Here is a 14,836-nt window from a genome sequence, read left to right on the forward strand (position 1 = left end):
TATGTTAATGTATTCAAGCTTCCTCTACTCACGACTCTCGGGCATGATAGAAGATAAGAACAATTATATGAGAGGGATATGTTAATGAATTCAAGCTTTTTCACTTCTTCGATAAAGCTTCTTCAATAATTATTCTTATCTTCTATTATTTTCATCGATTTTCTTCACGTGCAGGTGGAGGTTCGTCTGTGTGATGCCTCTTCTACTGTTGTTGCGTTGAGTCGGAGCGCCGCGTGACGCATGTAGAGGCTGTGTGCTGCTTTGTGCCTCCCCTCCGATTCACAGCCTTGGGAGGTGGTCGAACTCATCGCCCTCCCCTTCGTTCATCCAACTCAACTCCTGTTCTCTCTCTCTCTCTCACTCAACGGTTCCAGTTTAACCAAGGTCGGATGAGACATCGACGGTGAATGTTTCTCTCTGAGGTCACAAGTCAGTTTCATCTCCTATCAAGTCATTCGAACTTTTCCTTTTTCATCGTATACTCAAATATATATTGGTTCAAGACATTTCCTCCGTCCAAATTAAGCTCATTTTGAATCTTCCGCACTATATATACTACTGTAGACGAGAGAGAGAGAGAGAGAGAACAAATGGCATCATCATCCACATAAGAAGACTGCAAATGATCACGAGTGCCTTGACTCGTTCTGCCACGGTTTACAAGGTCAGCAGTAGGGATCAGAACAAATGCTCAGTACCTCTAATCGTATCGGATCATCGGGACGTCTCTGTGAACCACCGTGTTTTTCTGCAACACAATCTCACCAGAATGAGAACACCATGGTTGAGCTTCATATTTGCGTCCACACCAACCTCTTTTGGTGGTGAAGGGCTTAGCAAAGATAGCGTTGAAGCCATACGGGCTGAAAGAGTTGATTGACGATAAAAGAAAGGGTTAATACAAACCTCGATGAATCATAAAAGTTAGTACAGATCAACTTCGCGGCTCAAAGGCAAACATCAGTAATCAGTAAGGCAGTCAGTCCAGAGTTGAAAGAAATCTTCTTAAATAAGATATGATCTTAATTTGTTTTTGTTTAAATTCTTTTTCATATGTGGATGATAGATGACTGAAATCTCAATTCTTGACCGGAATGAACATCAAATGTTCTTCCATCCCTTATATCTCTCGGATAGACAAACATAGAGGAAGGGTAAAGCTTTTGAGTTTTTCATCCAATCTTGCAAATACATTGTTTTTGTTACTTTTGGGCCCTAACATCAATATGTCTAAAGACTTGCTCACGTAGATGAAATATGATATTTGTTTATTTATGTTCTTAATCGGCAACTGACACCAAACAACACTGCAGCGTCGTTCATTTATGGCTTCAGAGAGAGAGGAGAGAGAGAGAGAGAGAGACAGGTAAATGAAGTGCAGCAGAGGCCGGCAGGCAGGGCATACGACCCACTTGGTTTCCAGGAGTGACTTTGGCTTCAGCGCCATGAGAACCCATCTCTGTCCTCGCCTTTGTCCTCCCACCGAGAACGAGAGAATCTATGTGATAAGAACGAAAGCTGAGTGGGTGCTGCTGCTTTATTCAACGAGGCCATCAGCCACTTGGTTTTTGTGCCAGTGGAATGGGGTCTCGGTTTTGGCAAACCTTACCACCTTGTCTCTTAGGGAGAACGAAAGCGCCTCCATAAAGAATGAATACAAAACACAAGCAAATTAAAGGGTTTGTTCAACAAGCTATTTGTAGGTAAAAAAATAAATTATTTTTTGAGACAGCGAGATCTGTCCCCATGCGACCAATAAAAAATGAAATTTTAATATCTTATCTTGAAAAAATGACACATGCAAATGATGTTTCGAATGTCGACTCGATACTTAATAATCTTTGTAAATTTTTAAATTTCTTAAATGATCATGTTGAATTATTTTTTGAGACAACTAAATCGATCCATAAGAGATGAATAAAAGATAAAATTTATGATAATATATCGTGAAAAGATGTCACAAGTAATAAATGATGCTTCCTAGTTAAGTAATCATTTTTGTAAATTTAATTTATAATAATGAAAGTTCATATCTCACGCGAAGGGAGATGTCACTGTATTAGTTTTTTAGACAACTAAATTGGTTCCAAGGGGATGAATAAAAGATAAAAATCTTAAAACTTTATTGTGAAAGATGTCATAAACAAATGATGCTTCATAGTCAAGGAATCATCTTGTTAGTTTGATATATGACAACCTTTATAAATTTAATTTATCAATGATGAGAACTCGGATTTCTAAAACAATCATGCAAAGAAAGATATTGTTAAATTGTTTTTTTGAGAAAACTAAATCGATCCATAGGGGATGAATAATTTGATATATGACAACATTTGTAAATTTAATTTGTCAATGTTGAGAACTCAGATTTCTAAAACGATCATGCGAAGGAAGATATTATTGAATTATTTTTTTCTGAAAAAACTAAAACTATCCACAAGGGACGAATAAAAGATAAAAATTTTAATAATTTATTATGAAAAGAAATCATAATCAAATATGTTTCGTAGTCAAGGAATTATCTTGTTGACTTGATACCTGACAACCGTCATAATTAAATTATTAATGTTGCGGACTGCGATTTCTAAAATGATCAATCACACAAGCGAAGATGCGACAAATCATGCTAACAATGTAGTGCACATTGAACTTCAATAAATTCGAAAAAGCTTTTACGTCATTCCACGATAATGACATGACCTTTTATATCATTTATCAAGTAATAATTTTTTTCATTTCCTGACGTATGATGAATGAGTTCGGACGGCTTCGAGTTATCGACAAATTCATTATAGTTTGTCTCATGATCAATCTACTTGCATTGGCTGTTTGTACAATAGGATAGAACAAGCCTATTTGACAGTCATTGCAATCGGTAAATTAGATCACCGCAGCCTACAATGTGATAAGGACATTTAGTACTCAGATGCTGTCGCTTCAAAATATTCCCTTCATCAATGGTGAATTCGTGACGGAAGATAATGAGCGTATGGTACTTCTCAGTAGGTAATACTGAGATGATGGCTTCTTCAGTGTTGAATGCAGATGAATACATACTTGTGATGTGGTTTTCTCTGTAATGCAATGCATACTTCACAGTTGTTTCTCCTCCATGGAAACATGCAGACCTTCATCATCTACTGGAATCATGAGATGCAACTTCAACCCTTTGGAGACTCAAATATGTTCTTCCGGCAAAGGAGAACAGTGATGGTGTAATCAACCACTCCTATGCCCAAATCTATACCCATTTCCCCCACCAATTTGTGTATGGATTAGATTCAGATCAATTATACCGTGTGAAACCTAAACCAAATTTCTCCGTCTCTTTCTTAGTTTGGCTCTTTTTCCACCATATTAAACAAGCTTGTTCTAACACAAACAAACAGCAACTTCTTTGTCCCTCTTCTTTTTCAGTGATACCTAATGTCAATCATATTGAGTACCATTAGGTTGGATGGCAGATCCAGAATGGACCAGTTCATACTAACGCAACACAAGAAACAGATCATAATAGCATCAGTTGTTACCTGGTTATTGATTTGTACTCCTGTAGATCAATGGAGGAGCCATCATTCACTACTGTCCCCGGCAAGCATCTTCCCGGTGGCAACAGCAGCGTACCATCGAGTTGTCTAACGCAACACAGGAAACAGATCATAATAGCATCAGTTGTTACCTGGTTATTGATTTGTACTCCTGTAGATCAATGGAGGAGCCATCATTCACTACTGTCCCCGGCAAGCATCTTCCCGGTGGCAACAGCAGCGTACCATCGAGTTGTCACCGTCAGTGTCACTTCCCCCTTGTTTGTTTGTGTGCTGAGATTCGAACATCTTGGACTGCACATGTTCACTAGATCAGTAGCAATAATGTGGCATCCAGCTCTTTTTTCATGTGAAAACAAAAGGAGATTAACCCACAAGAGGAGAAAGAGACAGGTTTTTGTTACCTGGGTTTGGCCCAACTACCAGTGAAATGAAACATAAGCAGGCTAATGCAACTTCAACTAAGATCACAAGAATATAACAGGTTCGACAGTTCAACATATTAAGAAATATTGCTACAATAAATCAAATGCAGAACTACACTAAGCTACTCTACTACTGAGTGGAAATGGGATCTCTTCGGCACAACTCCAAGTTCAAATTAGCTAGTGATTAAACAGTCAGCGATATTTCCGTTACAAGATGATCTACCTAATTAACATGAGTTCTGCAAACAATAATGTCGAGCATCACGAGCTTACATACAAGGACACTTTGCATGAAGACCTGTTTGCAAACAGTTGGTGAGTAACATGATTCGGTCAAGAAACAGAATTCGGAGATGAGGCACCCATTCCATGACCACTATTCTGGGGAAATAACAAATGAGTTGCCTCTATCGAGCTCACTTTAGTGATTTTAGTACACATATGGCAGTATCCTCCATGGAACTAGCTGGCAGTATTCTGCCCAGATTTCCTTGTACTTCTGCGAACACCTTGCTTCATCTCGTCTCTCCCTCCAAATAAGTAGAATAAGGAGGTATGTAGGATAAAAGTATGGAATGGCAGAGCTGCAAAGAGGGCGAGAGATCAAACATCAGTGTTTACACCCACTAATTAACAATAAACAGATGGTGAATAGGCATCACCTTATTCCGCACGGCAAGCTGAATGAAAGTGCTAGCAGTAAGTCACCAAGGTAATTGCAGTGTCTTGCAATACCCCTGAAACAATGGAGATGATTCACATATGAGTTCTATAAACAGGAACTTTCACAGGGTCATTTTAGATGGGGAAGCAAGATAAAGGATCTAGTACAATCAGTGCCCCTAAAAGACTAAGATCACCATGCATGATAGTTGAATACAAGGAAAGCAAATATGCTCACTACGTAAAAAGGAACATCATTGATGGACTTCTTATGAACAATTAGGGTATCCAAATCCAACAAAGGCCTGTTGTTGTTAATTTTGGTTAGTAAAGAAATTATGGAAACTGGATTCTGCTTTTGATCATGCAACTAAATGCATACCTGTTGCAGTAAACTAACTAATTTTCTTTACAAACAGACCAGTAGTAGAATAAAGTAACTGACCACATTATTTATGCAATGAACTAGCTTAGCAGTCTGATGCCAAGAACATAAATCCACTGACGTACTTTTCCAGATCTTAGTTGATCTCAATAAGATACCTCAAAATTTTGAAAACACCAGTGGAAATTGTTTTTTAGTTTACAACTTCAAAATGAAACTCCGCAAAATTTCTGAATTCCTTAGATGACACCCCGAGAAATATTAATCTCATAGTGGAGTTCCATAGGAAGTTATTTGAGAGATAGTATGTAATGTACCAAAATGCTACACTTGTTTCATTTACTGGTTTAAAAATTCAAATGAATTAAAACATATATAGCTAATATAAAAGAAAATAGGTCCACAGGTACTAATAACAAATTCAGTGTGATACAAGTTCAGCAACATTACCAGTAACCAGAGGCAAGCAGCTTTCCTCCAATAACTTTTGGAGCTTTACCCCATATGGGAGCTTTAGGATCCTTCTTAAATATATGCTTTTGCTTGTTAGCTCCTCTAAATACTCGATAACTGCAGAATTCAGCAGGATGTTTCAACAAACTTGAGGATCATTCAGATCTTATAGGCAGCATATCTAAGGTATGATTTTACTGAAAATTGTTTAAAATTACACAAACAAAAATGTCATACCCAACAAGGAAAACCAAGCAATTGGCAACAGCAGCAACTTTCATTAGCTCAACTTTGTTTTTCAAAAGCCACCATCCCTGAAAAGGTTCGGTGAACAAAGGCACTATCAGAGAATTGCATGTATATTAATGTACAAGTAAACTCGATTCATTCACTGGTGAGACTATTAGAACAGAGTCTTTCATCAGCATCTTTAAGGGGCAATAGCATCACAAGGTAAATTATTAGAAAAGACTGATCAAGCAGCTTAGTTTTATTAAATCATCAAAGTCTAGGATAAGCCATATGTGATGCAGCTGATTTTGGTGTCTATTCCTAATTAATTCAAATTTTAATTTATACCAAGCCCTTTACGAATTACTCGAATCTGATTATCTGAGCAGACCAATTCTGCCATTCTGGTTTGATCCCGCTCCAAAATTTAAGTGCAGCTGATGATTTCTTTCCTACTCAACCTTGGTGAATAAAAAATTATAACAGAGCTGAGATCTAACATGCCTGGATACTGAAAGTGAAAGGAATGAAGACTAGATCTCCAAATACCAGCATAAAGCCCAACTTTTCAGCTATAATATCCCACCTATAAAGTGAAAAATAGAACAAAAATAAGAAATTTGATACAATGATTCAAATATCATTATGAAGAAGCCAAGAAGACAATTATCATCTGAAAGAATGAAAGCCAAATATGACAAGGTTTCAGAACATTAGTGAATAGTGAGCACTCCAAATCATCAAATTAGAATCCAATATGGGGCCACACATCCCTATCCTTTGCAATCTTCATGAGAATGAGAAAAACTTAGCCTACAGCATGGAATTTAAAGATTAACAAGCACAAACATGTTGCATTATTTTAAACTTTTCACCAGCTGTGCTAAATAGAAAGTGGTCATTTTAAATTAATAAATCAATTAATTTCTTTCTTGAAATCATCACAAATAAAAAGGAGCATATTCTCATCCCAAAAAACATTAGGCTATCCAGTGGTAATCCAGTCTATTTGACATTCAAAAGATCAAACTCATAGGTGGTGGCGGGATGCACTGCATGTGCAGGAAAAAAGAGAACAGGAATTATTAGCAAACTTAAACACACAAAATTAACCACATTTTTCTGGGATAATAAAGACTTACGTGGAGGTCATGAATTCCTCATAGAAGAAATAATCTAAAACATATAACTACAAAAGAGAAAAGAACATAAATTAGCAATTATAGATGATGCAAACTCCAACATAGAAAATTTTATTTCATGGTACCGTGCAAAATAGCTGGTAAAGAATAACTGAAAGGTTTGCAGTGCCAGCTTCATAGTTCTTTGCCAACAGAGAGAGATTGATTAGCAACCAACCCATCATTCCAGCTCTAACAAAGAAGAATCTGCAAAATGGAATGAGGATAAATTTGTTAAAGATAGAACCATGCCATTAGTTACTATTTTTCCATCTTAAAAAACCGCATTAGCCAATTCATTGCAATATTAGAGTGTCAATAAGTAGGAAAATATTTTTGTTTTGGCTTTAAAAGCTTGAAGGCTTCAATAACAGAAAAAGAGAAGTTCTCAAAAGAAACAACAGCATTTACATGGATCAAAATGGGACTTCAACATTGTCACATATTCGCAAATGGCTATAGACATGTTCAAGTCTTAACTAAGCAATAAACCCAACCCAACTTATTCTTCTTTTTATTTGGTTAAAACTTGAATCATGCGATGAGACCAAAATAGGCCTGTGACAAGCTTATTTTAGGTCATGTGCAATTGGTGGCATGGTGGCAGTCTGGTTTTATAACTAATTATGTTGAGATAAGGAGAAATAAGTGCGGGCTTTGTCTTTATTCAGATCAATTATCTGATGGCTGGTAGGATAAGATAAAAACAAGTCATATTATTTGTAATTTCTGATCTTATTTATTTGAACCAACGACAATTGAAGCATAGTATCTTTTGTCTGCATTGACCAAGACAAAGAATATGAATATCTCTGCCTAGCTTGTCTCGGTGGCCTGGCACCAATTTTTAATCATGCAGTGGGATGGATCACACAACTCAACAGGAACCAAGGTGGTATGCATCTGCAAGAATATCTAACAATGTGCACTTAACATTAAAACTCGCACTCACAGGTGTAGATCTGATGGTATTTGTCAATTAGTGAGCACCTTTAACCACTATAGGTCTATGATAAGCTCCTAAGTGTTCTTACTTGAAGTGTTTGAATCCCACCATTAATGAACCATCACATGCAACCCAATAAACAAGATTCTTATTGCAATTCATAAGAAATGGACACAGAGAAACTGCAGATAATAGTAATCATCATATAACTTGATAAAATGGTTATAATAATCTATTTAATAATTGGGAAAAAGAGTCCAGTAAAACAACGAACAAAAATGCATACTTGAGGTCAATTCCCAAGAAATGAGGATTAAGTTGTACTCCAAACCACCTGTTAGGAACCATGAACATCAAAGGCATCAATAATCAGAAAAGGCATTGTGAAACAACACTATTTCAGCAGATCAAGAAAGAGAAGTAATAACAGTAATGTACAGTGTCATGAAGAACAATGTATCAGCCAATGTCCTCAAAATATTTAACTTCTGAAAGCTTATAACCTTATCAGGCACAGGGATATGCACTTGGGAAAGGTTAAGGGTAAGAATAATGTGCGACACAGGCTAATTCAATCTTAAGTTTAAAGGAACTAGTTATGCATCTCCAGGGAAAAAAGGTGAGCACAAGCACCAAAAGGAATGAGAAGCAATAACTTCCCATATGTCCTTTAAACTACATTTTTTTCCTAAGTGATTAATTATAGCTCACATAGATGATAGCAATTAAATGACACAGCACTACCATGTGAAAACCTTCCAAGTAAGGCTTTCATCTTCCTTGGTAAAACTGGTGTCATAATGGACATGTTGTTACAAGGTGTGCAATATATATTGGTCTGTTCAAAGGTGTCCGTTCTGAGTACACAAAATGTCCAGATCACAGTAGTATGTGACCTTAGTAGCTCCTGTAATTATCTAAGTTTCTGCAAGCTTTCAGCCAAGCTTTTGTTCTTACTAATTTTTAGTTGAGATATCTAAAAACAGCATGTAGTTATTGTCCTGTCTATGTGCATCAAACATAGCCTGATATCTATATAAAAGAAAATAAAAAAAGCTCAATTGCATAAGAGTGCCACTCTCTTCAAAGCAAAATTGACCGAGGAACAATTTGTAAAATTCAATGAATATATTAGCTTTTCAGAGCAAAAATAGACACGAGTAAATAGTGAAATGACTAGATAACACATGAGAAATGGTGTTACGGTACCAGTCATGAATAAAGTCTCCTGTGACGTGAGGTTTTAAAGAAGAGCTCTGGCTACGTGACTTAAGGCCAGCAGCATATAGTACCAAGGAAACCTGAAAAGAAGATAAAAAACAGACATTATAAGCAGGTGCATGGATAATAAGAACCATATACAATTTGAATAAAGATACATATAACAATGAGCAATCATCTTTTGCTTTCAGTTTTGAAAATGATGTCTTGCACATCAATAATGATATCATTTTCAGCTTTCTACAGTTTGAGTTCAAGAAATTGGATCCTTGTTGGGCTTTCTCCAGATAAATACAATAATAGGAAAAGAACTCCATAGAATCGCACAGAAGTATGTCTTTTCTGCATTCTGAATGTTCCTTAAATTGTAACCTAAACAATGGCAGTAAGATTGTTAGGTATTCCTAATATGTATTCATTTTCTGTGCCATAATTTACATACCAGTTCGGAAAGATGGAAGATCTTAAGTGCCTAGGAAATATGCTTCATAGCCTCCTGCTATGAGATTAACAAGCATCAAAACTATCTAAAGATATGAATCTACTTCAAGCTTATAATAGTCTACTCTTCCTAGTGGAGTGAACTGAATTTGCCCATAAGCTAAATGGATTGCATGTGAACTGAATTAATACAAATGGTTGTACAACCTAAAGCAGCACCACCAAGCATCATTCAGAAGATACAGACTCCAATATATGTTAGATGAATCAAAAAGTCTCTCGAATTAAATATAAATAAAGAATATTTTAGCAACAAAAGAGATAATTTATAGAATAATGCACCTAGTTTGTCCACAAACTTTTAAAAGAAACTGAATTTGAGTTTCACAAATGTCTAGAAAGAACTTTAGACTTGCTACAACAGAAACAAGCATCAAACTCATATTACACGCTTGGATATAAAAGCATAACAATCTTTCTACAATATGCACCCCGACCATTGAATTTACTCCTAACAAAAAGACTGTCGAAAAACCAAAGGAAACCAACAAACGTGTGATGACACATCTGCCAGAATATATGATCCTGCCACAAAAACATATCACCTTGCATACAAGAACAGATCTGACTAGAGGTGGTTAGAGTTAGACAACCACCATCCAAACAAATCCTGACTGCTGTTTACATACTTGCATATGAAGGAATCTGATATTGAGAAAGATGAAACCACACATGTATGTGTTGCACCCCCAGTAATGTAAGAATCAATATACAAGCTTAGTTTTCAGTATAACTAATAAATGCATAAGAATAATACATATGCTAGAAAGAAAGACATGACAGAAAATTGATGAGAGTTGTGCAAATACTGACAATTAATGATCATCAGAGTGTCAATGTCAAGTACCCAAACCAATAAGTTCTAAAGTACAACAAACATTCCTATGAAAATGAACTTACAAAGAGGCTGAATATAAAAGTTGCTGATAGCAACTCAAGTCCTTTGTCTGCTATGACCTACAAACATATATGAAAAATTGGATCAATATTTTCACTAATTATGCATTATGCAATATAAATTAATAAATTACAACAGCATTATAAGAGCACTAAAATGTTGACTATTAGATGCTTGCAAATTGATATTTTTACAGTATCTAAAATTGAAGATTACTGACAATTATATGATCAATATTTATAATATGGCATTGTCTCTAAGGAACACAGAGATGATACATGTTGTAAAAATTATCTAAAAATAAAATAAATATGATAGGCTACAAGTTTTTCTTAATTGTACTTCAAAGAATTTGATATAATTGGACTTTGCTTGGAAACAAGTTAATTGGCCAAAATACTACAAACATAGATAACCAGTGTCATGGAGAACTAACCCATCACAAGGCAGTTTAGGTGATCAGCTATAACAAATGAAAAATTCACTCAGCACAAAATAAATCATAATGTAATAGAAAAAATGACATGATGAGAAAAAGCTGTTAGCAAAAAAAAATGACAAGTCCATCTCTGCTCCTGAACATAAACCAAATGAACAAATTTTTGGAAGTCAAAAGAAAGGCTGTGGTTCATAAATGGTGGAATGCTTAGAAACAATAAGCATGAATATCTAAAACAAGGAGGGTCAGAAAAAAGCAGAACCAGAAAATTTATCAACAGACTAAGATTGTATTTACAATTAGTTCATCCATGTAACTTACACTTACCAGACATGGAAGCCAAAATTTCACCACAGTGTGATTCCATGACAAAATTTGGGATGAACCTCAGCTGAAAGGTCAGTTTTACCCAAACAAAGGTGATATTTTCACATTCCATCCTATTCCTTTGCTAGAATTTTTTATTTGTATCAGAAGAAATTGGAGTTCAAAACTGACAAAGTCAACTAACGACAAAGAACTCCAAGCTACTTTAACAAATCAATTGCTTCTTCTGGCAAAAGTAGGCAATTGACTACTAGGAAGCACTGAACTAAGTATTCAATTATTAAATATATTGATAAAATAGATGTTATATTTTCTGTTTGTCTATAAAATATTTCCAGAATTTAATAATATACTTGCAGATCAAAGCATGTGTAAGCTTGGACTTCCTTCTAACTTATAAGAATGTCCCAAAAAAATCTGATAATAAACAAATAGTATTTGTGCCGATACAATTCACAAGGAGCTAAAAGCAAGAGAGTTGAGAAATGCCCTGACAAAAATAAGCAGAAAAACAAGATCATCCATGTTTATATAAGTTGTACGTGATTGAGCATGTAAACCATTGTGTGTATAAGAGTATAGATAAATACAGTTAAAAAATGCATACCACGGCAGACATCAACTTCATGTAAATACCAATCTCTAGAAGTGCCACTAACAGCAAAAGTGATGCCAAACCTGAAAGGGAAGAAAGAGCAAGGAAAAAAAAAATCTCAGAACCATTGTCACAATGTTGAAAAATGGTACATTGCAAGATATATAAACATAAGGAAAAGAATCAATAAAGCATAGAAGACATGAATGGTCCAGATATTTCAATTCCTACATATGTTTTATAGGCACAATTAAGGTGCTATCTATACTAACTCCATGGGTCTCACTCTTTTATCTTCCGTGCATTTTAATATGTGTATAACTTCCCAACCAACAACTTGCCAAATTTTGATAGATCTGTTGGGATCCACCATTGTCCTATGTTGAAATCTTCCACACTTTCTCAATCATCCGCTCCAGAATGGTGTATACATTTGACACAGTGATCCAAAGGAAAAACAGTTTGTTAAAACAATTGGAGATAAGGAACCTAAATTTTGGTTAAAGATTATATCTATTATGCAGTAATAAATGGAGCAATTCATTATCGTTAAACAAACTTACAGGTACACTCTGGACAAACGTGGTTCTTGTTATCAAACATGACATCAAAGTATTTTAACTTAGGTCACCTTCAGCCACAAACCAAGCTTTTGATTGTTCAAAGGAAAAAAACATCAATATTTCTCCAGGAAACACTCCCTCGATATTACATCTAAGTCATCTGACCAAGCTCAGTTCGTGCTGAACTTGCAAACAGTCTTAGATACAAGTCTTTATAATTACTGCATCATTTTAAACTCATGTCACATTTTCAGCACTCACAAACCCAGCAGATGCGATACGACATTTCCACAAACACTTGTAGGCCTTGCGTTCCTCGGAAGAGATCCCAGGTGCATTATGCATTCATTTATTGCAAAAAAGCCATTCTTTAAACAGAAGCGATGCAACAAGACAATCAAGAAGACAACATAATCAAGTGTTCTATCAAGAGAACGCTCTCGGGTATACAGTAAGCGGAGGATGGGTGGAGGATCGGCGGACCGTTGCATCGGTAATGGAGACGTGAGCCGTCTGATAGAAGGGCGCCGGGGACGATCTTTCCCGGAAGCACGGATCCGGCGACAGCCAAATACCCCAAATAGCACGAAAGAAGAACGACCTAAAAAGAAGAAAGAGATGATATGCTCAATCACAACTCTACATAAAGATGGCAGCAAGACCAGCAGGCCTTGGGCGTCGCTTCATGCACTTACGGAGCTCCAAGAAGGGATCAGACCGGCGAGAATGGCTTCCACTTCCATGGCGCAACGTTCGTTCGCCTCAGTCGTCGCCTCTGCTGCTGTCGCTGTCGCTGTCACAGAGTGAGGAGGGGAAGGAGGGAGAACTAAAAGGAGGATGAAGCGGGGGTAGGTAGCGAGAGAGATGTGAAGCACGTGACCTACGGAATCTGGCGAATAAGATATTATTAATATTAATCTAATGCTAATATATCATATTAATTTTTTCCCTAATGTGTCACATTCACTTACTAAGAATTTATGGTTCAAAATATTATTTGATAATTTTTATTATTATTCGACGATTTTGTTTATAGATATCAGTCAACTTAAGTGATAAAAATTATTATAAAGTTCTCAAATTAAATTTTGTATTCACTATTTCTCCATTAGAAAAGAAAAGATATATATATAAGCGTAAAAAGAAAAGTCTAAATGAGTAATTTAATAAATAAATAAAATAATAAAATTTTATCATATGATGCTTTATATTTAATTCTTAACACTTTTTTTATTTAAAATTTTAATAATGAATCATAAACTGATTTGATCCAATCGGTATGATTCGATCTGAGTCAAATTGATTCGGGTCGAATCCCTTTGGATCAGATTGGGTCGAAAGCCTTCCAAAAATCAAATCAATCGTTTCCATCTCCTCGTCTTCCCACTTCACCTCCATCATCATCACTACCACCTCCACCTGTTATGCCACATCTTTTCTCTCGTTGATTCGTTCCTTTTACTCCATGACTTTCTCTAAGTCATTATTCTCACCTTTCCTCCTCTTCTTCATCTTTATCAGTCTCCCTTTGACTTTCTCTTCCTCATCCCCTCTCTCTAGTCCTCTTTTCCCTCATGTATTCTACCATTATATTATATTTTATCTTGTCTCATTCGTCTTATTTTATTAACTTAAAAAAAGTTATATTATATACAAAATTTAAAAAATTATATTAAAATATAATTATAATAAATTTATACTCTTCCTCTTAATAAATTCCTTTTACACTCAAATTATACTCGGTATAATTAATTATTATAAAATCATAAAAATAAAAATATTAAATTTAAAACATGTTAGGTGATCAAGTTTAACTTAATCACATTTCAAGTGTTACTATGTTGACACGAGAAATTGAGAAAAAAAAATGTAGAATTTTATAATTAGTTCAAGGATGAATTTAGGAAAATTTTATATAGAACTAATATATATTTTTAATATATTTTGTTGATGAGTGTAACTCAAGTGTAATTCAAGTATAACTCAATTATATTTGTAAATGTAATTTAGAATAATTTTATATGAAAATTGATATATTTTTATAATAACTCAAGTTTTTAGTTTTAAGATATTTTATATAAAAATTAATATATTCTATTAATGAGTATAACTCGAATAAAATAATTATTTTACATAAACTATGAGGTGGAAGAAACGGAAGAAAAGGAGTAGAACAAGGGAATGAAGGGAGAGATAGCGGGTGGCAGAGTGGAGGTGGAGGAGATCAAGATCAATTTTGAAAAAAAAGAATCAAGGGATAATTTAGGAAAAATGGATCAATTTAAGATTTAATTAAATCGGTTTGATTTAATTCATCCAAAAAATGGTTCAATTAAAAAAAAGAGAGTTAGATTTAGTCAAATGATAAGCATCATTTTGTTATGATTTTATTAAGAGTATTTTGATCAAAATTAAAAAAACTTGATAAAAATCAGATAAGGGGTATCATATTATAAA

General features: G+C 35.0%; 1 protein-coding gene across 1 annotated transcript; it reads right to left on the reverse strand.

The window, feature by feature from the left end:
• Positions 1-4,124: 4,124 nt before the first annotated feature.
• LOC135608092 (delta(14)-sterol reductase-like) lies at positions 4,125-13,220 on the reverse strand. Its single transcript, XM_065100554.1, has 13 exons — positions 13,075-13,220; positions 12,863-12,980; positions 11,829-11,899; positions 10,458-10,514; positions 9,045-9,136; positions 8,122-8,169; positions 6,976-7,096; positions 6,851-6,897; positions 6,213-6,294; positions 5,715-5,791; positions 5,475-5,594; positions 4,639-4,713; positions 4,125-4,560 (listed from the first exon to the last, which is right to left on the reverse strand). Exons 1-13 carry the CDS (start codon positions 13,120-13,122, stop codon positions 4,407-4,409), a joined length of 1,110 nt encoding a protein of 369 aa, XP_064956626.1. The 5' UTR covers positions 13,123-13,220; the 3' UTR covers positions 4,125-4,406.
• Positions 13,221-14,836: the final 1,616 nt, after the last annotated feature.

Source organism: Musa acuminata, chromosome BXJ2-3, assembly GCF_036884655.1.
Source record: "Musa acuminata AAA Group cultivar baxijiao chromosome BXJ2-3, Cavendish_Baxijiao_AAA, whole genome shotgun sequence".
Taxonomy (NCBI): domain Eukaryota; kingdom Viridiplantae; phylum Streptophyta; class Magnoliopsida; order Zingiberales; family Musaceae; genus Musa; species Musa acuminata.